This window comes from Macroventuria anomochaeta, assembly GCF_010093625.1.
Source record: "Macroventuria anomochaeta strain CBS 525.71 unplaced genomic scaffold BU25scaffold_2, whole genome shotgun sequence".
Classification (NCBI taxonomy): domain Eukaryota; kingdom Fungi; phylum Ascomycota; class Dothideomycetes; order Pleosporales; family Didymellaceae; genus Macroventuria; species Macroventuria anomochaeta.
In genome coordinates this window covers 439,097-462,668 of record NW_022985363.1, presented here as the reverse complement: position 1 = coordinate 462,668, position 23,572 = coordinate 439,097, and the positions used below count along the sequence as shown (strand labels likewise).

Here is a 23,572-nt window from a genome sequence, read left to right as displayed (position 1 = left end):
TTTGCAGCGCCGCGCACCGACAGGGACCTGGCGCTTTGAGATCAACGGTCAGCAGGGTCCAAAGTGGCTTGGGCGCAAACTGAAAAGTCGATGAAGGCGCAGTTCTGAGATGCGCGGGTTGATTGATTGGTTTAGCGTCATATGTGAGTCTGATGAGATGCGCGGATGAAGTCGATTTTTTCCACAGTGCGCGTGCACAGAAACATGAAAGCGAGTCAGGATGCAGAGACGCACCTGAGGCTTCGATCCTGCGCAAGGCCTTGCTCCGGTGAAACTGCTGCTGGGGAGGTTGGGTTTGAGACTTGAAGGTGTGACGGCCAAAAAGGTGCGTCGGTAATAAGGTTCCTTATCGACGTGCCGACTTTTCTTATCGGTAATGCAAAAGTCAAATCTCCATGCTTTCATCGAGATCTCAGCTGAGATTTCAAAGTCTCATGCCAAACCCACCCCTCTCGGGGTTTTACCAAGCACATTCAAACCTTCTCCCCGTCTCCGCAAGTCATATGCCTGGTAAGAATAACTAACCGTTCGGCCCTTCCTCGAAACCCCTGTTCGAACAGCGCTCGGTAAACAATGCGAACTGTCAAGCATCGACGATGCGGTCCCTGAATCGAACACCTCCCGCCCTGTGGAGTGTCTGACATCGCTCGATCCCATCGAGCGCCCCACTCGCACGCGCGCACGCCTCCAAACAGCAAGCCTGCTCGGATGAGCCTTGTGTCTGGCATGATGCCCGCGCGATGCACTTGTGATGCAGAAACGTTTGATCGCGTCGAATGAGGAAGTCAAGACGACATCAACGCGTATGGACCGTGGTGGATACGCGCATACGCACGCTGCTTTGCTGCTGACTTCTCCATCTCGATTCAGAATCTCGATGTTGATTTCCACTTCACGATGGAGACGTGCTGCGCGCGTGGAAGATTATCTCCCTCGCTCCCGTGGTGCAGATCTCCAACGTTTTCCTCCGTAGAAGCTTTTCACATTGCTCTCACTGGTCAGGATACACTTCCGTTGTGCGCGGCTCTCAGTGGGGCATGAGATCGCACGATGAAGGTGCGGTGTTTTAACCGTTGCCCCTCCATACCTAGGTATGGCGGTCATGTTGTGCTCAGTCCACATCCCTCCGCGGCCCAGACTTCCTAAGAACAGATCTCACGATATCCGCCACCGCACCTGCCATATCTAGTGGCTTGCCGGCTCCGCACGCATCGCTGCATCGGTCGCATCAATGAACTGACTTTGTACGCATTTTCAAGTGTGACGCTCCACGGACCTGGGCCCTTCTAAAGCCCTTTAAGAGGTCTGCAAGCGCCGGAAGCTGCTCCGCCCTCCTGTCTTGCAATGTACGAAGGATTTTCCCGTCATTCTATTTGCGGCGATGCGCTTGACAACGACTCGAGGGTTCGATGCCATGCGCTGGGTAGACCTTGATGCGCTTGCAGAGAATGATGCCCTAGCAACAGACTCGCACAGTTGCGGCAAGAATGTTCATATACCGGAAGTGCTCCGTGAGAATGTCACAAGGTACCAAGGGCTGCCTTCCGGTATTACATGAGACGGCGGCCATCGAAGGATGAGTCGATTCATCCGAGTTCCGGGGAGCGAGTAAAATGAGCTAGCAAATACACGACGACTACACAGAAGCTAGAATGGCGACATCCGCTACCACGAGGGAGGAATCGACTACGAGGGTGCTCAGTCAAGGGTCAGGCACCAAGGGCAACAGCCGTCAAGACTGCACTTAGAAACTTGAAATTCGATATAAACCATCGATTTTGCATCGAGCGACTATTTACAGCTAACAGACTCACTGCCTCCTTACGGCCACATGATACCATCGCCACCAAGCTTAGCCTCGCGCAGGTTGGTGAACACATCGAGCGGGTAATCCTGCTCTCTGAGTTCCCTCCTCCATTGGTGCATCCTCCTGCTAAGCACCTTATCCTGTACGGTCAACTCCCTCTTAGCTAGCTTGGATCCAGTAGGGTAGCTACCCAGGTCTCCAGCAATACAGTGGCTCTTACCAGCCCAGGTCGAGTCAGCTGCGGCCTTCCAAATGGCTGTGGCATCGACCGTCATCTGCTTGGTGTACAGGATGCGGCAGTCAGATGGCTCGTAGACGAACTGGAGGGGAGTGTAGGTCTCGTCTCCATCGCGGATACCGTCGCGGAAGTTGATGTTGACTGAGCTGCCGATGGCAAGTCGGTCGAAGACGGTGTCGCTCCAGTACTCGCCAAATTCTGTGCTGTTGAGCTTTACTGCCTCTTCAGCGCTGGAAGTCAGGTTGTTGACCGTGTACTGAATTAAGGACTGGATGTAGGTCCATGATAAGTTGTTTGTTCCTTTGACACCGCCAACGGCCTGGGTAATGCCCTCACGTGGGCGGCCACCGAGAGAGATGTACTTGACACCAGCACGCTGGCGCATGAGCTCAGAGAAGATTGTGCAAGTTGACGCGCAGTAACCGTCGGTAACAACTACGACATCCTCGGCGGCGAAAGGCTGCTGAGTGTAGTTGCTCAGGGGACCGTATCCGTGGACGTAGATGCCTCCAGAGTTCAGGGGTGTTAAGACATCAGAGAGGTTCCAGCGGAAGAGGTCACTGAAGTTGTCGCCTTTCTCGTGAACAATGGGTCCGAACTTGTCCGCCCAATTGACGAAGTTTGTGCCGTTCACAGAGACATCAGACTGGTAGTTGAAGACTGAGGAAACGACACTGTCAGTAAGTTCGTACAGCGTCTCGTTCTGCTCCTCGGTGACAAGCTGGCGAGGCAGGCCCTCTGCGACCTGAGAGATCTTCTGACCAAGAAGGTCAGTGCTCTCGAAAGCGCGGAAGCGGTCGGACGCGGCGTGGTCGATGTCATTGGGGAAGAGCAGCTTGTATAGGTCGTATCCTAGAAGGATAGTGCCGCCGCCGTTAGCAGAGACATCGATAACGAGCTTCTTCTTACCAGCAGCCTTCGCCGCGGCAAGGAAACTGGTAGCAGTTTCCTGGAACTCCTCCTGTGCGCTGATACCCACGAACGAGGGAACAGAAAGGACAGCAACGTCAGAGTAGTCGTCCTCGAGGAAGTAGCCTCCAATCAGGTTGTGTGCCTCGCGGACAACTGGTGGCGGGTACCCAGGAGCGGGAATAGGAGCGACTGTAGCAGAGGCAGTCGCAGATGAGACTGCAGAAGATGTAATGTTCGAGGAAGGAGTAGGTGTAGGTGTTGCAGCAACCGGCTGATTGCCGGTGAACCAAGTCTTGTACAGAGACTCTCCATCGGTGATATCAGTGAAGGGAATCAGGACCTTTGCATAGTTGTTGTAAGTAACACTGGTGCCGTTCTCGAATTCGAGCTCGGTCGTTGCGCCCGGGTAAACCCAGCGGCCACGACCACTACCGGCAAAGGTTCCGATACCAGATCCAGAAGGACCGAGAGAAACTGTCGCAAGTTCGTAGAATACGTTGTTGTACAACGCATCACGGTCCTGGAGCGAGCCGTACTGGGCCCAGTTCTCCAAGAAAGCCTGAGCATCCTCGCCATTAATCTTGCTGATCGGAGAAGAGGTGAAAGTGGCGTTGCCAAACGACTCAGCAAGTACGTCTGCGTAGACGTACGCCTTGGGGAGCTCCTTTCCATCTGCAGAGACCGAAACAAGAGGCACAGGGCGGGCGTAGTTGAAGACTGTGCCAACTACGTCAGGAACGTACACGAAGTGGCCGTCGTGTGTGCTCTGAAGAAGGATGTAAAGCTCGAAACCGAACTTTGCAAGGTCAGCAGCTGCGTCTCTGAAGGCATTGCTTATTCCTTTCGTACCTCGAACTCGTTCCCGTACTGCCCGCCAACAACCTTGCCGCGAATCTTCTCGAGCTCGCCCCAGATGTCGACAGCAGGCTGGACCTTCTCGGCGTACTCCACAGGTGGATCCTTCAAGAAAGCAGTGTTACTCTGCCACTTGAAGTAAGGCACAACGCCATCAACCAAGGCCAGAGCAGCAGTTTGGTTGAATGGTACCGAGGTAATGCACTCGTACGCCAGCTCCGCAGCGACGGTGGGAGTCGCAACGGACTTCTGCGCCGCAACAGAGGCACTCACCTGCGCACAGGGAGTCGATGCATTCTGGCGAGCATACAGCTGTCCCTGAAGAGGTGAAGACAGAGCAACAGAGGTAAGAGACAAGCCCGCGGCGGCACTCGTGAACCGGACCATATTCGCGGCGATTGTGAGGTCGAAGCACTTACGAAGAACGGATGCCAGAATTCATGATGCTGGAGACCCTCGCTACATTTATACTCATTCTGGAATCAGGGTACTCCGTGGTACCATAGCCACGGACCGTGGAATCTTGCTCGAGCCGTTGTGGGTAGGCATCATAGCTGCAGCAACCATGAGGGTTGTTGACAAAGATCCATGCAGGGTGAGGCAAACTGATCCATTGCAGCGAATGGGAGGAGGTTTCGCGATCTCTTAAACCGAAGTCAACGAGTCTATGTTCTCGACGATTCCCAAAGAGGCAGTTGTGATAGTGGCCGTTCGAAGATCGTATCCAGAACAATTCGGCAGTCAGGAACGTTCTCGTGTGTGCAGGCAGAAATGTGCCGGGACGAGAATGATAAGATGTTGACAGGCGGAATCAACGTAGGTTCCTGCACTGAGAAGATGACACTGAAGTGTGGCCGAGTAGATTTGCGAAACTGCTGTTCGAAGCTTTGTGGAGTGATGGAAGCTCGTGCAAGCATTCATCTTGAGTGGTCAAGCTAGGCTGTGTGAGGAAGGAGCTAAGGAAAGTATGGGCCCCTGCCCCATAACTCGAGTTCGGCGGCGAACTTCAAGACCCCGGTCGTACGATATCTCCTGCCAAATTGGTGATGGTGTTAACCTGCATGATGTTGTTGCGAACTGGCTGGGTAGCAATCGCGTGCTCAACAACCCTCGCTGACAAACACTGCAGTGCAGATGCATATATGAAGACTACCATCTCCAACGAAGCACACTGTATATGTCCTGACTAAGTCTTTTCGGTCATGTATATGTACTTGGGTCATGTCCAACCCCTGGTATGCCCCAAGAAATCCAATGCATCTCGTGTAGAATGGCCGTGTGCATTACTGCTGCCCACAGTGTGTAGCGTCATATGTTACTCAAACTCTTATCACATCTTCTTTGGACCAGACATCTCCGAGATCGTAGATTAAAGCACATGCATCCTGGCTTCCAACAGGAGAGTAATGTTTCCTGCGGTTGCACCTGCCAATGGCGGGTGACATACATCTTTCCTGGAGAATCTCATGCTTTCAAATCTTTCTATACGCTCGATCTTGCAACGGTGTTTCGCATGACTACTCCTTCGACTATGGCTCCCATACCAGCACAATTTTGAGTGCGATCACTCGTGCTTTACAGTTATCCTTTTCGGCGGTCGTTCTTGGCCTTTCAATCGTGTTAGCAGCAACGTAGGCTCTGGAGTGCGAGTCAGTTCCGAGAATAATTATTTTTTCGATCTTAGCCGGATCTTCTTCGCTGGTCGGTGCTATCATCTGCTTCATATTAGTCCACCTCAGCTGGTATGGAAAGTTCGGTTTTGGTCTGGACATTCTTATAACCATCCTGAACTTGGTAGGAGGCCTAGTAGGTTATTTGCACTGCAAACTAATTTTTCATCCACTAACATCCTATACTCATGGCCAGGAGCCTTCGTCCACCAAACTATTGTCGCAACGACCTAAAAGATCTGAGTCAAGTCAGTTTCCTCGACGAGCGGTGTGCAGACGAGCTCAACAACAACCTTAAATGTTGGCCTGCCGGATCAGATTTGTTCGAATGGAGTGAATAGCTGGAGGCGCGCTGTGCACATGCCCGTACGCTGGACATTTTCATGTTCTTGACGACGGCGACCGGCTTTGCCAGTATCACGATCACCTTCGTCGTGGAGGTCTTCAAGAGAAAAGGTCTAAGGCTAGTAAGGAGCAGAGGCGGTAGATCCGGAGAAGCCCTATTCTTCAGTATGAAAGGGTTTCGCATTGTTGTGATCAATGTAAGCAAGACCGAGTCAAATTTACCACCAAAGACTTATAGCGACACGAGGATTGTGAGCATGAGCTTCAGGAGCGAAAAGCGCGAAAATACGATACTTGTGCTCAGACACATCGATATGTGAGCAGTGCAGACCCCCCGGCATTGCCCGAGCTTGTCCATCCTGTAGGACGTTATGCTTAAGGCAGGGGATGAACAGTAGAATGGAAAACGTTACACCAAAATCTTGACATTGAGCAATGTTACTAAAGCCATACATGTGTCAACTTACCAGCACTACGTTTGAAATTCAGATAAACTTGAGGTCTCCCTATTATTTGCTGATACTATACTTTTAATTCATCAGAATTTGTCTTCATAATGCCTGTCAACACGTACCTCGTCCCCAACATGATCGTTCGTATTGTACAGATCGTCATTGCAATAACATCTCTTTGGCTTTCAGTCGCTCTGATCAAGAGTCATGATGACCAAGTGGATGCTACCCGGCAGCATCTCCCTCGTCATCGTTATCGATATTGCTGCTGGCACTGTGAGTAAAGCCCCACGTTTCGGATAATACATATCACTGACGCTACAACAGTTTCTTGCTGTCAAACACGGATTTACAACAGATCGAAGTCGCTGCAAATATCTCCAGATGGGATACATAATATATCTCGAGGATGCCTGCTGTATAGGGTGTGCCGACGCAGTAGCTGTACTGCACGTTGAGTGGAATGGCAACATTGTGGCGATGCTATCAAGCGCCTTGTGCAGAGTCGAGCCGTAGTCATGATACTGCTCGTCACAGCGGCGCTATTTTTCGTATCGTCCACTCTAGCGACCACACGCAAGAACGGACTCAGGGTCACTCTAGCGAACGTAAGTACACCAGCTGTTCACCTCTTCAAGTAGTGCTGGTCTGATGTGAGATAGCATGTTCCGGAGGAGCCTCAGGCGCCCACTCTCCCCCAGAAGCAGATCTGCACGCACGTAGAGTGAACCTCCAGCCACCGCAGCTGCCTGAGTTCGTGCATGGGAAAGCGCGTTACGGTTGACTTAAATTGCGGGAAGGGATCTACTTAAATCGCGTACAACGAAAAGAGTGGACGGAGGAAAAGTTGCGTGCTCATGTTTATCCATTCATTTATTACGTTCTCACTCATAATAGACTTGCGAATTCCGTTTCATTTCCGTATCGCCGTAGTTGTACTTCGCCGTTCAACCTTGTGCCTTACGCACCGCAACCGACGTTGCTGGCCATAATTTAGACGGGGCAAGACTATGTCCCACGTTAGCAGCATTCTGATAATAGATCTCTAATTTCACTCACGCTACCGCAGGATCCGCAGGACTTGTTGTCGCCATCGATGCTGGCACCGCACTTGGGGCAGCTGCTGTGGAAGTTGACGAGGACGGTGGTGGACTGCATTTTGCTTGTTGAACGACTGTTTGATTTCTCCTTCGTTTGACTGACGATGTTGTTGCTTTGCTTTGGATGTTGTGAAATTGGTGATAGTCAGATAGCTGAGGATGGAGGGGTAAAGTGGGGTTGATATGGAAGCTATGGCAAGGCTAGCCAGCTAACGCACGCACACTCAGCTGACTCGCGTGCGGTACAGGCGTTGTGTGGTGTGATTGGCAGCAGGTCTGATCTGCGTCGGATGTCTGGGTGAGAGAAGGTGAGAGTATTGTAAGACCAGATGTGGAAGAGATAGCGAGTCCAAGCTGACAGCGAATCGGTGGAAGATCCAAGAAAGAGCATGTAGCTTACTGCGATTACTGTCTCTTACATTGCACTGCCTACCTGACGTGACAAATGACCTGCCCGTTGATGACTGCGAACCAGCCATCCTCTTTCTTCTCCATCTCTCGGAATGTTGCTGCAATCTCCTCGAGTTCAGCCTCGGTGCCGTAGTTGCCGTCAAGGACTCTCTGCTTGAAGTCACTCTTGACCGTTCTGTCTGCCCATAAACCGCACCACTAAGCTCACATTAGCTTTGGATCCGAACTAGTTGCATCCACCAATTACTTACCCATGCCCGCTCTTCGGGTGTAGAAAAGCACCAAGCGCTGATACTCGCCTCAATATCTTCTCTCGGTATCCCAGCCTGCATCGCAACAGAATGCAGCATCTTACCCATGTTCGGGTACGCCTTCAATCCCAACGCGACCTTGATGTACAAGTCCTTCCACTTCTGCATGCCGGGGTGTTCGGGGTACCAGTCCATAGCACCGTAGTCGCAGTCACGCACCGCCACAATCCCACCTTTCTTTGTGAGCCGCATCATTTCTTTCATACAGCCCAACGGGTCTTGCAGGTGTTGCAGTACCTGATGTGCGTGCACAACATCGAAGCTAGCTTCTTCAACACCATCTAAGCCTTGCCAGTTGAAGATGTCGCCAACTTCAAATCGCACGTTTGTAACGCCCTTCTCCTTCGCATGTTGTCTTGCTTTCTCGATCACATCGGCGGAGGGGTCGATCGCGTATACGAAACCTTGCGGCAGACGGGTGGCGAGGTCGACGGTGATGGTTCCTGGGCCGCAACCCACATCGAGGACCTTGAGGTCAGGCCTGAGGTAGGGAATGAGGTGAGGTGCTGAGTTCTCGACGGTGCGCCAGCTGTGGGAGCGGAGGACTGAGGCGTGGTGGCCGTGAAGATAAGAGCCTGACATCGTGGGAAATGCAGGATTGTCTGTGAAAGGGTTCTAATTGGTGAGCAAGTAAGTGTACAGGTTGATTTATGAGGTGGGCAGGAAGTGGTAAGCAGTGAGCATGAAGCTGTTAGTCGTGGAATAAGAGGTTTATGTTCAGGTGCCAAATGCACGACTCCAATGTCTACGCCGACGTCGCGATCTTGCGAACGCGGAGGTATAATCCACTAAAGGGACGGGAATACTGGTCGAAGGTGTCCGGAGGAGGTTGCCTTGATGATGTCAAGGAAAGCACCCCTCAAATGCCTCCGATGCCGGACCATTGCGGTGCTCAACTGCTTAGTCACAACTCATTCCACTTCAACAACTTCGAGACTCGTAACAGGGCCTACACACTCATGGCACCAACCATTTCAATGAATCTAATCAAGCTGTGCCTTCGACGCTCGTTTCTAACCGGCATCTTCGTCGTTGTCGAGCATGGGCTGAGGAAGCTATGCATGTATTGGACAATGTCTGCATTGTAGTCACCAGATTTTGCACATTTCCTGCCGTATCTTTCATACACAACCATAGGACGTTGAAAACGAGGCTTCCTGTTCGCTCAACCCTATTTAAGCAACGTATCGGCGGATTAGTCGTTAGGTGAGTGACCACTAGCAAATATACCCGCTGTTGTATGTTTTTGTCTTGCTGCACAAGTCTGTATGTCACGAAGGTGCGACCGGAAGCCTATCAGATCTCTGGAAGTAGAAATGCACCTTATCTCCAAGCTCAGATACTCCTGCTTTTTGGCCGCTGACTACTGTCCATCTCGGCACCGACCCATTGTTTCGGGATTTCACCCTTTTGCGCTGACACAGGCAACTCTGCTCTCTTCCTTCCATTATAACAGCCGTCTGCCCGGCCAGCTGGGTCAACTCCAGGCTCACTTGAAACCTCCTACTAAGATCTCACAACGCCGACTCTCCCACTACTTCCATCCCGCTCACCCCCCATTCACTCCCTCAGGCCATACCTTCTTCTCCATACCCCTGTTCGTGCGGCAACTCGTCTACTCATACGCCGGCCCGAACAACCTATTTGTCGATCTCAGCTACACCATTTCAAAATCTATCCAAGATCCGGCTTGATGTTCCGAAGACTGTGGTGAGGAGTGATGGATGGGTGGTGGATGGGTAGATTTGCTAGTCTCTGGGATATATTGGTCTTTTGACAAGATGGGGGAAGGCTACCTTGAAGAATTGAACAGTGATGACGGAAAGATTTGTGAGGTAGGTTCAGCCTGGGTAGCTGAGGCTGAGACTTGTTTTTCGCGCGAGAACGGTGGATGATGCTAGAGCTGTGGTCGACCCTATGATGCGGCCTCCACAGCTGAAGGATTGTGGCTTGCTTGTGGAGCTGTGTGGAGGAATTTATTGGTGGAAGGTGAAAATGGTCAGTCTCTACTTCCTTGCACATACAGCCATGTCGTACGCTGAGACCACTGATCCTGAGGGTAGGACTACTGCAGTCGCTACAAGCACTACAAAGTACCACAATACACCAATGAAGACATGGAGATCTTTCGATTCGTTGACGGCGTTGTAAGAGCGGTTACAATGATCCGTGAGAGGGAACTGGAGCCCTCCAGGTACCTGGACTTACCACAGGAGCTACGCACCGCGATCCTTTCACACACCGATCTCATCTCCCCAGCCACAGTCCAATGGCGCCCTCGCAAATAGTTCACACGAGCTCAGTCTCCCACATGCACCGGCTACGGCTACGGTCTGGTCGCCGATCCATGCCCAGACTGCTGCACTGGTCCCTGTATCTACCTTCCCGGCCCAAACACCGACGAATACATCGGATACCTCTGCTGCAACGTCTGCGCGCCAGCAGACCACTCAGGGCTCTGCTACTGCTCAGCCCAATCCCTGGTATGTTCCTCATCATGCACATGTAATTTCCGGCGCAACCTCTATTCTCCGTCAGCAGCCAAGTCCGGCAGGGCGCACTTTCCGTATACTACACCCTCAACCAAATCCTGGTCACTCCCCTACAACAGCCCCTCTATACAGCTCATGGACCCCTACGCGCACACATGGCCTGAGACCAGCATCTTCCCCTTAACCCAGATCGAGTTGAGTCTGTATCTATCCTCCATCGCTCACGGTGCTCTCCAGCACATTCGTTGGCTGGAGTGAATCCTCCCATCTGCGCGGCCAGCGTACCTCCGCCCCGAACACACCTGGATGGAACGATTACCTCGACGCGCTCTCGTTGATGCAGCATGCTATGAACCTCCCGGCGCTCCCGCTCACGATCAACGTCTCAGGACTGAGATGGTGCTTAAACGGGTGGGAATACAGTGTGCCTCCGGACGGGGATGTTTGCCGTGATGCGAGACTGTCGTTCGCCCCGGTGAGGTATTTGTGTGAGGCGGGACTGAAGGACTTGTTCGTGCATTTGCGAGGGTTTAGTGTTGAGCAGGCGAGGAGAGGGCGGAGTGAACAGGTCCTTGAGGGACTGATTATGGGGGATAGATATGACAACACGAAGAGGGGGAAACCGGTGGAAAGGATGCGTAGAGTGTTTGAGGAGATTAGGGAAAGGTGGACGCGAGTGGGATGAAGACGGTACCAGGTTTCGAGAGAACATGCCTTCTCCGTGATGGAAACTTTGATGCGATGAAATCTGACTTTGCCCAGATCCATGCTATGCTATGCTAATTACATATTGATATCTGCAACCTCCAATGCTTTCAAGTTTTGGGATCTCCTATGAAGTTGGACGTAAGTTGTCAATGGGGGTGGGATCTCATTCAAATTGCTCCCTCATGAGTCCCTCCTTCTCCGTGGCGGCGGGCTTCTCGACCTCGAGCTGCTATAACTTCTCCGTCTGCGCACAGGGCCCCGGCTTCTGCTCTCACTAGCTCTCGCCTTGCCCTTCCCATTCGCCTTCTTCGGCGGTGGAGATCTGGACCTGCTCGAGCTGTAGCTTCTCCTCCGTCTGACGGGGCTCCTGCTTCTGCTCACACTCGCACTCGGACTCCTACCCCTCCTCTTTGGCGGCGGGCTCCTCGACAGCGAATCTGACGGGCTGCGACCGCGACGCTTGGGCGGTGGAGAGCGAGACCGTGAAGGCGAGCGGCTGGAAGAGTAGTTGCGCTTCTTGCGGGATGCAGGAGAGGGTGACCGAGAGCGCGAGTCTGAAAGGGAACGAGCGCGTCCTTTGCCAGCAGTGGCACGCTTGCGGTCTGGTGTGGGACTGCGTGTGTATGACCTTCCTCTCGACGAAGATCGAGAGTCTCTCCTCCTCGCTGGGGTGCGACTTCTGCTTCTGCTTCTGCTTCTGCTCCTGCTCCTACTCCTACTGCGTGAGCGTGAATTGCTCCGTGATGAGTAAGACGAGTAACTCGACACGCTCCTCGAGTCCTCGCTATCGCTCTCCGGCTCAGGAAGTGGTTTCGGCTTCGGCGCCGCGTTCTTGAGCCACTCGCGCATACCCTCAGTAAGCACACCCATGCCAATCGCGGTGAAGAAGTTGATCGAGAAGCGCGTCTTCGCCTGATCGTCTGCGTCTGTAGGGAAGACCCCTGTGAGACTGTCCTGCAACATGGGTTCTTTGAAGCGCGCAACGACGTCTTTCTGGCCAAGGAAGGAGAGCAGCTCTTCGAATAAAATCTTGATGAAGATACGAGATGAGGACGTTGTGTCCTCTTCGTTCAGCTTGATGACCTGGAACACGTGCCACCCAATCGCGTCTGTAGCGAGAAGATGTGCGAAGAATTGGGCGATGATGCGCAGGCGGTTTGTTTCGAAGCGGTGGATGGTTTCGTAGTAATGTGCGAAACCCTCTTCGAAGAGGTCGGTCCACATGCGGTTGATCTTGCAGAATCGCTCGCCGATCATGCCGTAGAACTTTTCGTACGTACGCTCTTGGCTGGCGCACTCGACAATCATGGTCGTGAGTTCGTTTTCGAGGCCGTGTGGGAGGTTGATGCGCATCAGCTTGTGACAACACTCTTCGAAGCCCCCGCTCGACTTGATGGTGAGGTAGATAGTTCGGCGAAGGCTGACGAGATCGGCGTTGGTCTGGTCCTTGACATCTTCCGCCTTTTGTTCTTCGTCCTCCTCGTCCGAGTCTGAAGCGTCCGTGTATTCGGCGTCGCTGCCCTCCTCTTCTCCGAGAATTTCCGCCTTGATTTTCTGGTACTCAGCCTCGTGCGCTTCGTATTCTGCATCAAACTTGAAGATGTTCAAACCATCCTCGACCTTGACATCATCCTCCAATGTGTGCCTATGTGTGATCTGATCCTCCTCTTCCACAAGGTCCAGATCCTCCTTGATCGCAGCATGCTCCTTGTACTTTGTCCTTCTGACCTCAAACAGCACCTCAATCATGTACTGTGTGCGCTTGTCGATATCCGCCTCGTGCAGGATGTTCCTCATCTGGTCGAAAATCGCGTTCGCAATCGCCGGATTCATCTCCTCCAAGAACGCGCCAACCTCCTTCATTATGCCCACTGCAATCTCCACCGAGTCGTCTGACGGCTTGTTGAGCAGAAGGAGCAACATCTCCGCAATCAGCACCTCGTGCACGACCTGCGTATTGACGAGATGACTGAGGAACATGGTGCTCGCCAAACACACAGCCTTGTCGTTCCTCTTAAAGCTCTTCCTAAACTGCACAATCAGCCTCCTAACCAGCAGATCGCCCACCTGCGGCAACTTTGTATTAACGATAGCCACCATCGCGCCGTAGATGGGAGTGAACGGCAGACTGGCAGCCTGCGCCTTCATGATCGCTCTGCAGAAAAGCCCACGTCCGCGAATCAAGTTCTCACTGAACAGCTCGGGAACGATCATCTTGATGTTGGCCGTGTTGGTCTTGTTGATCAGACCCTGGATCGACTTCTTCAGCGCCTCCCACGCCATGCGCTGGAACTCGGGTGTCGCCGTGTCGGTGATGTTCTTCTGCATTTCGCGCAGGCGCGCGGGCGGGATGTATGCACCGCCCGCGCGCGTCTTGGAGTCGTCGATGGGCAGCTTGCGGCTCGCGCTGAAGGCGTTCTTGAAGAGGTTGAGGCGCGCATCGTCGTCTGCGACTTCGGTGTTCCTGTTGCCGATCTGGTCGCGCTGGCGGTCGCTGCCCCGCTCGCGGCGTGGAGGTGCAACATCATCATCATCATCGTCGTCGTCGCCGTGGCGCCGCGAGCGCTTCGATGGGCCGGCGTCGTAGGGCGAGCGGTCGCGTTTGCGGGGGGGTTCCTGCTCGACCTCCGGCTCGGGCGAGGGGATGCGGACGGCGGAGGCGACTTGCATGGTGACGGCCCGCTGCTGCGACGTGGGTGTGTAGGAGTGTTCACAACGCGGCGGGCGCTGTGATGGCAGTCGTCCCGAGCTGTCGCGAGAAACTTTAGCTCCAGAAAGGCAGCCGCGCGGGCACGAGTCTTGGCGTTCACCCCTGCGCTGCATCGCCCGTGCTAACGCTTGGTGCTCTCACCACGTCGACATTGAAGACTGAACAGACACTCGTCGCCACGCTCCTTAGACTCACAAATCCCAAAATGGTATGCGCTGCAGCCACTCGTAGCGAATTCGTGACTGACAATCGCAGCTCGACCGCCTTGTGGGACTCAGCATGCTCATCGCAGCCACTGCCATCTTCGTCTACTACACCGTCTGGACTCTGTTCATGGTGCGCACACGTTCCTTGCAGCGGACATGCAGTCGTTTGCAGCTCCATCCTCTCGGTCAGGCGCTAACCCCCCTCCACAGCCCTTCGTCGACGAGGACCACGTCCTGCACTCGCTCTTCCTCCCCCGCGTCTGGGCCATCCGCATCCCTGTGATCCTCATCATCCTGTTCACCACCGTCGTCGGTTCCTTCCTCTCCGTGGTCATGATAAGGAGCAACCGCAAGAAGGCTCTCAAGGCGCAGCAGAAGAAGGCTTCGTAGGGGACACGTTGCATAGAGTTGCGCAGTACGGTGCGAGGCATATGGGGTAACACTCTGGCACATGGGCGGCGCTTGGGAGATATCCAAAGCATGAAGACTGCAAACGGCAGCACTAGGGACAATACACCGTACTTGCAATGCACTTGATTGGAGTGCAAGAAGCCGCGAGCTTGACCCTGCAAGATGCTTGAAATTGCGTTTAGTGAAGCCCTCCTCTCACATGACGTTACAGTTGTCCTCAGTGATGACGATCGGTCCCTCTCCGTCTTCGCTCATTTCGCCTTCGCCGCCTTGGTTCGCAGCGATGTGTCGCGCGAGCTGTGCAAATACCGCTTGTGAGATGAAGTAATCATCCCGTCCTCCTTTGCGGTCCATATCGTTCTTCGAAGTGATCTGGTAGGCTTGGTGCATGCGCTTGCGGCTCTTCAATCCACCCGCTGTGTATTCCCCTTCGCTGTCACTCAACGCCTCGTCGTTAGTAGGCTCGTCTTCCGGCTCTGGCCTACTAGGCCTTCTCCGACGCCCAAGGTTGATACTTGAAAATCCAGTTGTGTCTGCGGAGTGGACGCCGATGCCTTTTCGAGCGTTGCCCTGGTCTCGAATATCCGGCGAGAAGATCTTGATGGTGTGATCAATGCCAGACACGGCCATGGTAGGTTCGTAAGGGTGTCCTGGGAACAGTCAGTAAGACCTAGACGAAGGGATGGGCTGACGTACCTTGTACAACGTTGACAACTTCCCCGTCGCCCTCAAGGATGTTGACAAGTTGCGCCGTCTTGCGCTCCCAGATGAACACATGCCCGCAGTCGCTGCCGCTGACGACATACTCGTCTTGAAGTCCAAGGTAATTGACATCCTTGACTGTCTGAACGTTGCAGTGTCCGGTATACACCCGCGTGTGCGGTGCACATGGTATGTCGCGCTCCACCTTCGCTCTTTGGGATCTTCTCCGACCAAAGTCTGACCTCCACAACATGCGCCCACTTCTTGTCCGCCGCAAGCCTTCCTCGTCCTCTGAGCCTGACTCCTCTTCCTCTTCCTCCTCCTCCTCCTCGTCTCCTTCTTCCAGATCGCCGTCGCTGTCGTCGTCGTCATCGTCGTCTTCTTCCTCTTCTTCGACTTCCTCCTCGTCTCCCTCATCCAAGAGATCTTCGACCTCAGCAGGAAGATGCTCAGCACCTGACCCTGACCCTGACCCTGACCCTGACGCCGCCGCCGCCGCCGCCTCCAGCTCACTAATCGCATCAGCCCTTGCGATCTCAGCGCCCAGCTGTTCCAACTCATCCTCAACGGGATCGATGTCCTCTTGCTGCTCCTTCAACGTCCTCTCTTCCGCCCTGATACTTGCGTCGGAGATGCCTTGGCCGCCAAACGCCCGATCAACAAATGAAAACTTGACATCCTTCGCAGCGTTTAGTAGAAGGCCTCTTCCAATCTGATGACCCCACTTCAGTTTCGCCACATCACGGTTCTGATTAGCGACCTGGGGCTTGTCCTCGTCCTCTTCATCGCCAGTCAAGTCTGCGAAGGGAATCTGAATTGCCCGCGAGAAGGCGCGAACCGCATCGATCTCGGTGGGAAAGAGCACCCGAATGTCGTCCTTCATAAACCTCGATACATCGACGTCGACAATCGGATGCTCGCTTGCCAGATCCAGCAGGTAGGGAACGAGTGCCTCCTCGATGGCGTCCATGTCCGAGTCCTGCGGTATCGGCAGGCGCTCACCTCCACTGCGACTGGAAAACCCTTCGATGACTGCACTAGGGCCGCTGTCGAGCCACAGCAAGATGGCCTTGAGGAAGTCGTAACCGAATTGTTCGTGCTGTGGCAGTTCTCGCTCTCGAGGTGCTGGCTGTATCGAAGCAAAGTACTGCGCAATCATAGCATCTGATGTCGAGCTAGAACCTGTTAGGAGCTGCCCCCCCATTGCTCGAGAAAGTGTGCCAGCTGCTTGGACGAAGCGTCGAGATGCGGCGCGGTCGTCACGTAACTTGTTCTGCACCACAACATCGACAGGATCTGGGTCGACTGGATAACCCCAGGATCTGGATATGTCGTCCATATCAGGCAGTATCGAGTGTGCCATACCCAAGAGCGACGTGTAGGCTAGATGCAGCCCGAACTCGCCGTGGTTAGCCAAATCAAAGATTCGCGTCTTGACCTGTACTGTCGTCTTCGCGATTCGGAAGTGATCTGTGCCACGCAGCTCATTCAATTCGTCTGGCGACATGCCATTGCTCGTAGGAGCTCCAATGCGAATCTCCTCAGACTGGCCGTTTCCGTACCTAACTCGAAGGGCGAAGTCTTCTTCGTCGCTTTCGGTACGTTGCCTCGAGCCGGCTCGATCCGTGATATCCTGCGTACTCGACTTCGGGCGCTTGCGCTTCCGGCTCTTGTCCTTTACCCGACCTGTAGTATCACCAGCCGTCACCTTCGATGTTGTGGCCTCTTCACGCGCATCTGGCGCCCGTTGGATATCGAAACTGTATATATGGTCCTGCGACCAGCTCACAATAAGCTCATTCGGATGCGCATCGCTGATCTTGCAAGCTGTGATGTGGCCACCGTCGTTACGTTTCATATGTTGCTTGCCGCTAGGTGCGAACTTTTTGACACATTGCGTGGCTTGCCCTAGCAGCTCTTCATCATTCTTAGTCCAGTTGCTTGGACTTGATAGTCTAGACCCTCGCTCGCGATTCGTATCCCTTCCTAGCATACGACGATCGTGAAGGAAGCAGTGAAGATGAGCACCACCGAGTGCTATGTAGTGGGGTTGCGATGGCGAACAGGAGACGGTGTTGAGGTCGAGACCATAACGACTGTACGATATAAGCGGCGGCGGCACACTGTCGGCAGCATCTGGATCTCTTGCCCATGATGGCAGTCGACCATCTTGTGCGGGTGGATATGTGTTTGACGGCTGTCTGATGTCCCACTGCCGTACATCGCCATCGTTTGAGCACGTCAGGAAGTAGAAGGGGTTGTCCTCGGTGACAATGCGCTTCACTGTATCATTGTGGCTACGAAACGCCCGCTCGTTCGTTTCTGTACTAGTGAGGGTGACGGCATTCCTCGCATGATGGATGCTAGGTCTCGTCCCAATGGCCCTTTGCCTGCTTCCTAAGCCATAAGCCGAGTGTCCAGAGTGTTCGATGTCAAAGATACGAACGTCGTCGGTCGCCGAGACAATGGTGCGGTCGTTTGAGTAGGGCATGAACTTCACTGAGAAGACGTTCGATCGGTGACCTGTGACAATAGAAGTCGTCAAGCTGAATTGCTCTGTGTCTGAGCCAGGATTGTACGAGTGAATGTTAATTCGGTGATCGTCAGAGCCAGAGGCAAGGAGGCGACCAGATCTTGACCAGCTAGCAGACAGTCAGTCAGTGTTGCGTGAAGCTGGAACAAATTGCATGCGTGCCTCAGAGCGTTCACACATCCATTGTGTCCCTCTAATTCATTTACGATGTCAAGGTCATCGACCCAGTGCCTGTCCCCATAGATGCCTCGAATGTCGGTGTACGTCCTCTGCTGGTGGCCAATTTCTCGCTTCAGCAAGCGGTCGTATACGGTATGCCTCATCTTGTAGACAAGTGAGGCTTCGTGAGAGGTTTGTGGCAAGCTCCGAGGGTGGAGTGGGAAAGTAGCGGCGAGGCGAACGGCCGAGTTTCACGCGTTGATGCACGGGGATTGCAAATAAGGTGTAATCAGTCAGGCGGGAGTTTGTCAAGGTCCGGGCTCGCGTAAGAGGAGCTGACACGCATTGCGGCGCATTCGCGAACTGCTGCAAGTGGTTGTTGGTGATTATCCTCGCTATCTTTTGGTGAGGTTGCAGCTTCGCGGGAATGACGATGGACTTCCGTGCTTTCCCCGCCACCGTCTGCAAGCATCAGCCCTGCCGCCTGCCGAGGCGCCGATCTCTCACAACACCCTCTTTGATGTCGCATGACAGAGCCAAACACCAACACCTGGGAGGCTTTCCTGTGGCTTTGTCCAGCTATTGCTGGCTAACATGTGTACACGAGGCTACAGGTAGTTTTGGCTGTAGCAGATCACTGTCTGCATATGACTGGAGACCTCCCGGCTTCGCTAAGAGAAACAAAAAATGGGGCTGCTATGCCCGGGCTCTTTGTGCAATGAGACAAGCCCTCTCCTGTCTGCAGGTATTCACAGAGTACACTATATGCCGTAGGAGTAAAATAATCCAACGCTCCGAATTTTAGGAGTTATTCAAGGTGACATTGTCTGGTTATTGCTCGCTGACAAGTATACACAAGTCTACAGGTCGTTTTGGGTGAGCCCTCTGTCAACAAAGCTACAAACCGCCGATCGAAGAAGACTCGTCAAGTGATTCCAAGAAGCAACCAGCCCCAGTCGAGTCTACCATGGCTCCCCGTCCCCGACCTTGTCTCCCGCGTGTGGCGTACCTCACATCGATCTTTATTGGCTCCCTCCACCTCGACCTCATTCTTCATCGTTGAACTTTTTGAGTTGTCATGCCCACCTCAACCGACGCGCAACGCCTCAACAGCTTGCTAAACAACACTCAACCTCGAATGGCGCTCGACCAGCCAGGCGCTTCGACAGTGCTGTCCATCGGGCCGCTGATATGGGCCAGCAGGTCAGTGAGATCCACCGCTATACCAGCTCAAAGTCGTCCAAGCTCGACCTTAGCAACGAGAAGCTCGATCGACGTACCAAGCAGCTCGAGTCCGTCGAGCAGCTGCAACAGACGGCTCTCGATGAGGTCCGCGCTGTAAAGAAGATCTCAGGGCGTACAGCGAAGACAGCGAAGAAGGTCAAATTGCTCACGCGCCCGCTGGTAGAAGTCCTAGCGGAGACCGTCGCGCTAGCGAAGCAAATCCACCAGGATTACGCCAATGACTCTACGAAGAAGCTCAGCAACATCGAGCACACAATCAAGAACACCGAGACCAAGGCGACCATAAGACACCAACAGAATATACGCGTACATTTTACTCAAGCAGCGGTTAGCGCAGAGACGATTGCAACATATGAGCCCCTCTGGCAAGTACTCACGATCCCAGAATTGCCAAGTGTAGTTTTACCATTGCCGCATCTAAGTTCTAGGTCTACGATTTGGTATCTGCGACTGCATCCCTGCCACATAGCTCAAGCCCTTCTTTACACCACAGCGAACCTACTCCTCTCCCTCATGCCCTTACCGAACTGGAACAATACCCACATACCAATGGTACATAGCACCATGAACCCAGCAAGCAGGCTGACACCTCCGTCAATATCGATGCTTACAAACATGGGCCTCGCAAACAAGATTGCTGCAAACGCAAACAAGCTTCTCGATAGACTGTTCGCTGAGAAGATGCTGGCGGCATATCGAGGGTATATGTTAGGGATGTACAAAAGCACTGATTGTGCGACAAAGTATGTGCCGAAGATGGTGAATCCTAGGCCGAGTGCTGCAGACGCGGTCAGCAGATTATATCAGTTCAGGGGAAACTCGACGTACTTGGCACTATCCAGTGTACTGAGGGACGGGCTGTCCATGCTGTAGGAATTGTTAGCGGAGGTTGCTTGTAGTCGTGGAAAGGGCCCGACTCACCGAACATGAAGAGACCAATGCATATAATCGGACTTGCGAACAAACCCGGCAGCAGATGGTTCTCGAGCTCACCGAAAGTGCCGCTCATCATCCTTGGAAACACTCTATACTTGAGGTAGATGCAGTGAACGGTGAACGCGAGGAGACCAGCTGGTGCGACGACGAGGAAAACAAGTCCGGTACTTTCAGCGGAGAACCCATACATGACCGGATACACAAGAGGCAGTGACTCGAAGAACGAGTAGTAAGTACCGTAACACAAGCCCATGCTGCGTAAATTGTAAGCAAGCAGCTACAAATACTATAAGACTTCAACTTACTAGATGGTCGTGAAGAGAATTGCGGGGTCGAGCGCGTTGATTTCCCAGGGCTTGATGAGAGCGTCAAACAGGAGGCTGGAGGCCTTCAGGTTCTTCTGTTTCTTCTCTGCGTCAGACATGAGGTTCTGGTTACCAGTCTCTTCGCGAAGGCGCTTTGCTTTGTAGTATAGGATCGTGGGAGCTGAAGATTCGGGCAGCATGCACAGCATTAAGACATAGACTGGTCCGGCGATGATCATGAGTTCCCAAGATGAGAATCTCCAACCAAGATCGCGGACAGCGTAGGTGGAAAGTGTTGGGCCAAGAGCGGGACTATCACGATTAGCATGGCTCTTCTACATGACAGAGAGAACACCTACCCCATGGTTGCTGTCGCAGCCCACAAAGCTACAGCAAAGGGAAACTGAGCCATGGTCCAGATGTCGGCTAGCGACGCTCCTGCTGTAGCCAGGCAAGGCGATGCCATGAAACCAAGCAGAAATCGCAGCACCATCAGACCCTCATAGTTCTCCACGAGCGCAGTGGGTATGCACAGGATGACGAAAAGGAAGCCTGAAATAGCATATGGTGGGTTTCGTCCAACGGCTGGGATTTCTGAGATGGGCGAGAAGAGTAGGCATCCGATACCGTAGCCTAGCACGTATAACGCGAGGCCCAGCGAACCCTCAACGTGTGACTTGTGAAATACCTCCTGTACCGCCTCCTGTGAAGGTGTGTAGATGGACGAGCCGACGTATACAGCAAACGTGTACAGGCCGATGAGGGTAGTCATGAGGACCTTGTCCCTCATCGGCCAGTTCTGAGGGTTGCTTGGGTCATTGGGGCCGTCCCAGCCGACGAGGGTCGCACTTTGCTCGAGTTTGAGTTCGGCACCGAGGACGCTGTCTGCGGGGATCGCGGCAGGGATATCATCGGTCGAAGAGGAGGGTGACAGTGCCTTCGCCTTAGAACGGGAGAAGTCGAGGTTGCGATGGCGGATGTAGTGGAGAGCAGTCCCTACTGATGAGTGCCGGAATAGGTAAGACATTGTGAAGGCCGGTTGCAGGTGCAAGGACTAAGAGCAGTCGAAGTACAGCTTGGAAGGCCGCACTGCGAAGTGGTGTTTAGAACTAATTGAGAAGTAGGAGGCAGGAGGTAGGAGGTGCTAGTTGCCTTTCTGGCGCCTCCAAACGCATTGCAGGTTTATATCTTCGCGCATTTGCCCTTAAGTCCATCACAAACGCCGTGCAACATATCGGCGTTTGTCAGACTCTCTTGCGTTATGTGATGACTGTGTACAGTGCCAAGTACCAAATGGTAATGGCGCTGACGAAATCGACGTGGTGTAGACGCCTCAGTACCGTAGGGCAGAAGCCGACTTACCTGCGTTAGGCATCGTGCCTTCACGTTAAGCTATCAGCAGAAGACAAGTGCCTCCCAGTACAAGGGCGGCGCATTGCAGCGACGATTTTCAGTGGACAAAAGCGCGTGTTTTTCCACCCGTCCTCGTTGCAATTGGTCGATGGTCATGGTGAGTCGAGGTGATTTCCTGTGATTATTACAAAGCGTGGCTGCCGCAAGTAGCTGGTAACAATCAGGATCCATAAGCAGAGAGATGGTGCCAACGCCGGACGAAGACCTTCGGACAGCATTCGAACCGATTGGTAAACCTTCTCTTTTGACGTTTCTGAAAGTCTCCGGCGGTCGCTTTGGGAGTCCGAGGGTGCATTCTTCCAAGGTGCGGCTGCTTACTCATTTCTTGTTTGTGCAACTCCAACGTCTTCCGCTTCGGGGAGTAAGCTGAGCAAGATGCGATATGTGCCCTGAAGAAGGTGATCGAACGGCCTACAGCGACGTAGACAACTAGCTGTATGCGTGCAATCGCTATCACATCTGGTGCGTTGAATTCTACAATACTTCCGAACTCAACGACACGAAGGAGGCTCTTCTTCCCACAGGCCCGGAACGGTGGTGATCATGTTGTGTAGCAGATCTCGCAGCCTAAAGCCGCATGTTTCCGGTGTCAGCAAAAAGTAGTGAGCTGGTTGTCGATGCTGACATCGCACACCCTCACTACAGGCAACCTTGGAAGCTAGTTGTCGGTTTGCTGGCATATAAGAAGAGCCGCCCAGTGAAGCATGTGAAGGAAGACACGTTGGCTCCATGAACGGTGAGTCTGCACCGGTGTAGGGTCTTACTGTAGACTATCAGCTCCCTCGATGAATCGACCTCAGTGTGTTTGTCGTGGGTTGCACGAAGGACCCTGCAATGTCGAGCCCAGCCCCTAGGGCTCATCCTGCGACGAGTGTCTTCACCTCCGGCCTGATCAGCAACGCCCACAACTCATCGCGAACCGTGTGGCATCCACTGCTCCGCTTCATGGTGACACCGGTCTCTACGCTGGGTCTGTACACTGTCAACGTCAACCCTCCAGCTCCATGGTTTCGACGAGCGCCTGTTTCAAGGTCATCTTATCAGCCGTTAAGCTTCGAACGCAAAGCTTGGCCCCTAACTTGTTTCGCAACAGCTGTCATGTGTTTCCTGACAACCTCACCAGACGCACACAGTTTTGTGCTCCGCAAAGAACCGCGCTTTTGTACAAAGATCAGACGTCTGGCAGTGCGGAGGCCGCGGCGCCCACGGCCCGCAAACATCTCGTGCCTCGTGTTGCGAAACGCGTCAGTTCATCTTTCTTCTCAATTTTCCTGCTGGTGGAACCCAACGCTGGCAAGGCAGATCCTGTAAAAGCGAGGTGTGATTCTGCGCAAATCTGCATGCGCATTATATCGAAGCGGCATGCAGACCGCTGTTATCTTTCACCGGTGCGCACGTGGGTAGGGCAGCCTCGTACTGCGAAATGAGGTGCCAAAGCTAGCCACACAACGCATGGGGAAGGAGGTTAATAATAATAGACAAGCTAGTTAGGGCGGCGCTCTCAGTGTTTTTTATTGATTCAAAAAGAGTATAGGTGGGGAGGGTGTGCCCGAGGGTTTTTCCGCAGGCTGCAGCAATCGTCTCTCAGATACGAGAGGCTCTGGATCGTTGTCGTAGATTATGAAAAGCATGATGTGAGACTGTGTTAGGG

At 53.4% G+C, this 23,572-nt stretch overlaps 10 protein-coding genes across 10 annotated transcripts; 5 read left to right on the top strand and 5 right to left on the bottom strand.

Moving 5' to 3' along the window:
* Window positions 1-1,787: 1,787 nt before the first annotated feature.
* Window positions 1,788-4,199, bottom strand: BU25DRAFT_382327 (uncharacterized protein; the record flags this gene model as incomplete). The annotated part of the gene is made up of 2 exons (XM_033704239.1): window positions 1,788-3,723; window positions 3,807-4,199. The coding sequence occupies 2 exons, from the start codon at window positions 4,197-4,199 to the stop codon at window positions 1,822-1,824; spliced, it is 2,295 nt and encodes a 764-aa protein (XP_033566854.1). The 3' UTR covers window positions 1,788-1,821.
* A 2,290-nt stretch (window positions 4,200-6,489) lies between these two features.
* BU25DRAFT_417269 (uncharacterized protein) lies at window positions 6,490-7,063 on the top strand (the record flags this gene model as incomplete). The annotated part of the gene is made up of 4 exons (XM_033707789.1): window positions 6,490-6,555; window positions 6,607-6,704; window positions 6,817-6,887; window positions 6,942-7,063. 4 exons carry the CDS (start codon window positions 6,490-6,492, stop codon window positions 7,061-7,063), a joined length of 357 nt encoding a protein of 118 aa, XP_033566853.1.
* A 559-nt stretch (window positions 7,064-7,622) lies between these two features.
* BU25DRAFT_79996 (S-adenosyl-L-methionine-dependent methyltransferase) lies at window positions 7,623-8,764 on the bottom strand. The gene is made up of 2 exons (XM_033712126.1): window positions 8,042-8,764; window positions 7,623-7,988 (listed from the first exon to the last, which is right to left on the bottom strand). Exons 1-2 carry the CDS (start codon window positions 8,681-8,683, stop codon window positions 7,809-7,811), a joined length of 822 nt encoding a protein of 273 aa, XP_033566852.1. The 5' UTR covers window positions 8,684-8,764; the 3' UTR covers window positions 7,623-7,808.
* A 2,542-nt stretch (window positions 8,765-11,306) lies between these two features.
* Window positions 11,307-13,971, bottom strand: BU25DRAFT_357296 (MIF4G-domain-containing protein; the record flags this gene model as incomplete). The annotated part of the gene is made up of 1 exon (XM_033703567.1): window positions 11,307-13,971. The coding sequence occupies one exon, from the start codon at window positions 13,969-13,971 to the stop codon at window positions 11,482-11,484; it is 2,490 nt and encodes an 829-aa protein (XP_033566851.1). The 3' UTR covers window positions 11,307-11,481.
* A 196-nt stretch (window positions 13,972-14,167) lies between these two features.
* On the top strand, window positions 14,168-14,782 carry BU25DRAFT_405986 (dolichol phosphate-mannose biosynthesis regulatory). The gene is made up of 3 exons (XM_033705171.1): window positions 14,168-14,219; window positions 14,267-14,347; window positions 14,428-14,782. The coding sequence occupies exons 1-3, from the start codon at window positions 14,217-14,219 to the stop codon at window positions 14,605-14,607; spliced, it is 264 nt and encodes an 87-aa protein (XP_033566850.1). The 5' UTR covers window positions 14,168-14,216; the 3' UTR covers window positions 14,608-14,782.
* BU25DRAFT_405984 (WD40 repeat-like protein) lies at window positions 14,659-18,437 on the bottom strand. Its single transcript, XM_033705170.1, has 3 exons — window positions 18,026-18,437; window positions 15,325-17,972; window positions 14,659-15,278 (listed from the first exon to the last, which is right to left on the bottom strand). Exons 1-3 carry the CDS (start codon window positions 18,184-18,186, stop codon window positions 14,824-14,826), a joined length of 3,264 nt encoding a protein of 1,087 aa, XP_033566849.1. The 5' UTR covers window positions 18,187-18,437; the 3' UTR covers window positions 14,659-14,823.
* BU25DRAFT_79650 (uncharacterized protein) lies at window positions 18,318-19,020 on the top strand. The gene has a single exon (XM_033712123.1). The coding sequence runs from the start codon at window positions 18,450-18,452 to the stop codon at window positions 18,825-18,827; it is 378 nt and encodes a 125-aa protein (XP_033566848.1). The 5' UTR covers window positions 18,318-18,449; the 3' UTR covers window positions 18,828-19,020.
* Window positions 19,021-19,213: 193 nt separating this feature from the next.
* BU25DRAFT_453858 (uncharacterized protein) lies at window positions 19,214-19,688 on the top strand (the record flags this gene model as incomplete). Its single annotated transcript, XM_033709828.1, has 2 exons — window positions 19,214-19,573; window positions 19,668-19,688. The coding sequence occupies 2 exons, from the start codon at window positions 19,214-19,216 to the stop codon at window positions 19,686-19,688; spliced, it is 381 nt and encodes a 126-aa protein (XP_033566847.1).
* A 61-nt stretch (window positions 19,689-19,749) lies between these two features.
* On the bottom strand, window positions 19,750-21,535 carry BU25DRAFT_453857 (benomyl/methotrexate resistance protein; the record flags this gene model as incomplete). The annotated part of the gene is made up of 5 exons (XM_033709827.1): window positions 19,750-20,045; window positions 20,096-20,134; window positions 20,189-20,457; window positions 20,509-20,820; window positions 20,868-21,535. 5 exons carry the CDS (start codon window positions 21,533-21,535, stop codon window positions 19,750-19,752), a joined length of 1,584 nt encoding a protein of 527 aa, XP_033566846.1.
* A 988-nt stretch (window positions 21,536-22,523) lies between these two features.
* Window positions 22,524-23,445, top strand: BU25DRAFT_79966 (uncharacterized protein). The gene is made up of 2 exons (XM_033712125.1): window positions 22,524-23,349; window positions 23,400-23,445. The coding sequence occupies exon 1, from the start codon at window positions 22,756-22,758 to the stop codon at window positions 23,230-23,232; it is 477 nt and encodes a 158-aa protein (XP_033566845.1). The 5' UTR covers window positions 22,524-22,755; the 3' UTR covers window positions 23,233-23,349; window positions 23,400-23,445.
* Window positions 23,446-23,572: the final 127 nt, after the last annotated feature.

What these genes read in the sequence shown, in the direction of transcription:
- BU25DRAFT_79650 (XM_033712123.1), top strand. Translation starts at nt 18,450, where the DNA reads ATGACGATGGACTTCCGTGCTTTCCCCGCCACCGTCTGCAAGCATCAG.
- BU25DRAFT_405986 (XM_033705171.1), top strand. An exon ending in CCGTCTGGACTCTGTTCATG is followed by an intron (nt 14,348 to 14,427) that starts GTGCGCACACGT and finishes CCCCCTCCACAG; the next exon opens with CCCTTCGTCGACGAGGACCA.
- BU25DRAFT_79966 (XM_033712125.1), top strand. Translation starts at nt 22,756, where the DNA reads ATGTCGAGCCCAGCCCCTAGGGCTCATCCTGCGACGAGTGTCTTCACC.
- BU25DRAFT_79996 (XM_033712126.1), bottom strand. Translation starts at nt 8,683, where the DNA reads ATGTCAGGCTCTTATCTTCACGGCCACCACGCCTCAGTCCTCCGCTCC. An exon ending in CACCCGAAGAGCGGGCATGG is followed by an intron (nt 7,989 to 8,041) that starts GTAAGTAATTGG and finishes ATGTGAGCTTAG; the next exon opens with TGGTGCGGTTTATGGGCAGA.
- BU25DRAFT_405984 (XM_033705170.1), bottom strand. Translation starts at nt 18,186, where the DNA reads ATGAGGCATACCGTATACGACCGCTTGCTGAAGCGAGAAATTGGCCAC. An exon ending in GGATGTGTGAACGCTCTGAG is followed by an intron (nt 17,973 to 18,025) that starts GCACGCATGCAA and finishes ACTGTCTGCTAG; the next exon opens with CTGGTCAAGATCTGGTCGCC. An exon ending in AGTTGTCAACGTTGTACAAG is followed by an intron (nt 15,279 to 15,324) that starts GTACGTCAGCCC and finishes GACTGTTCCCAG; the next exon opens with GACACCCTTACGAACCTACC.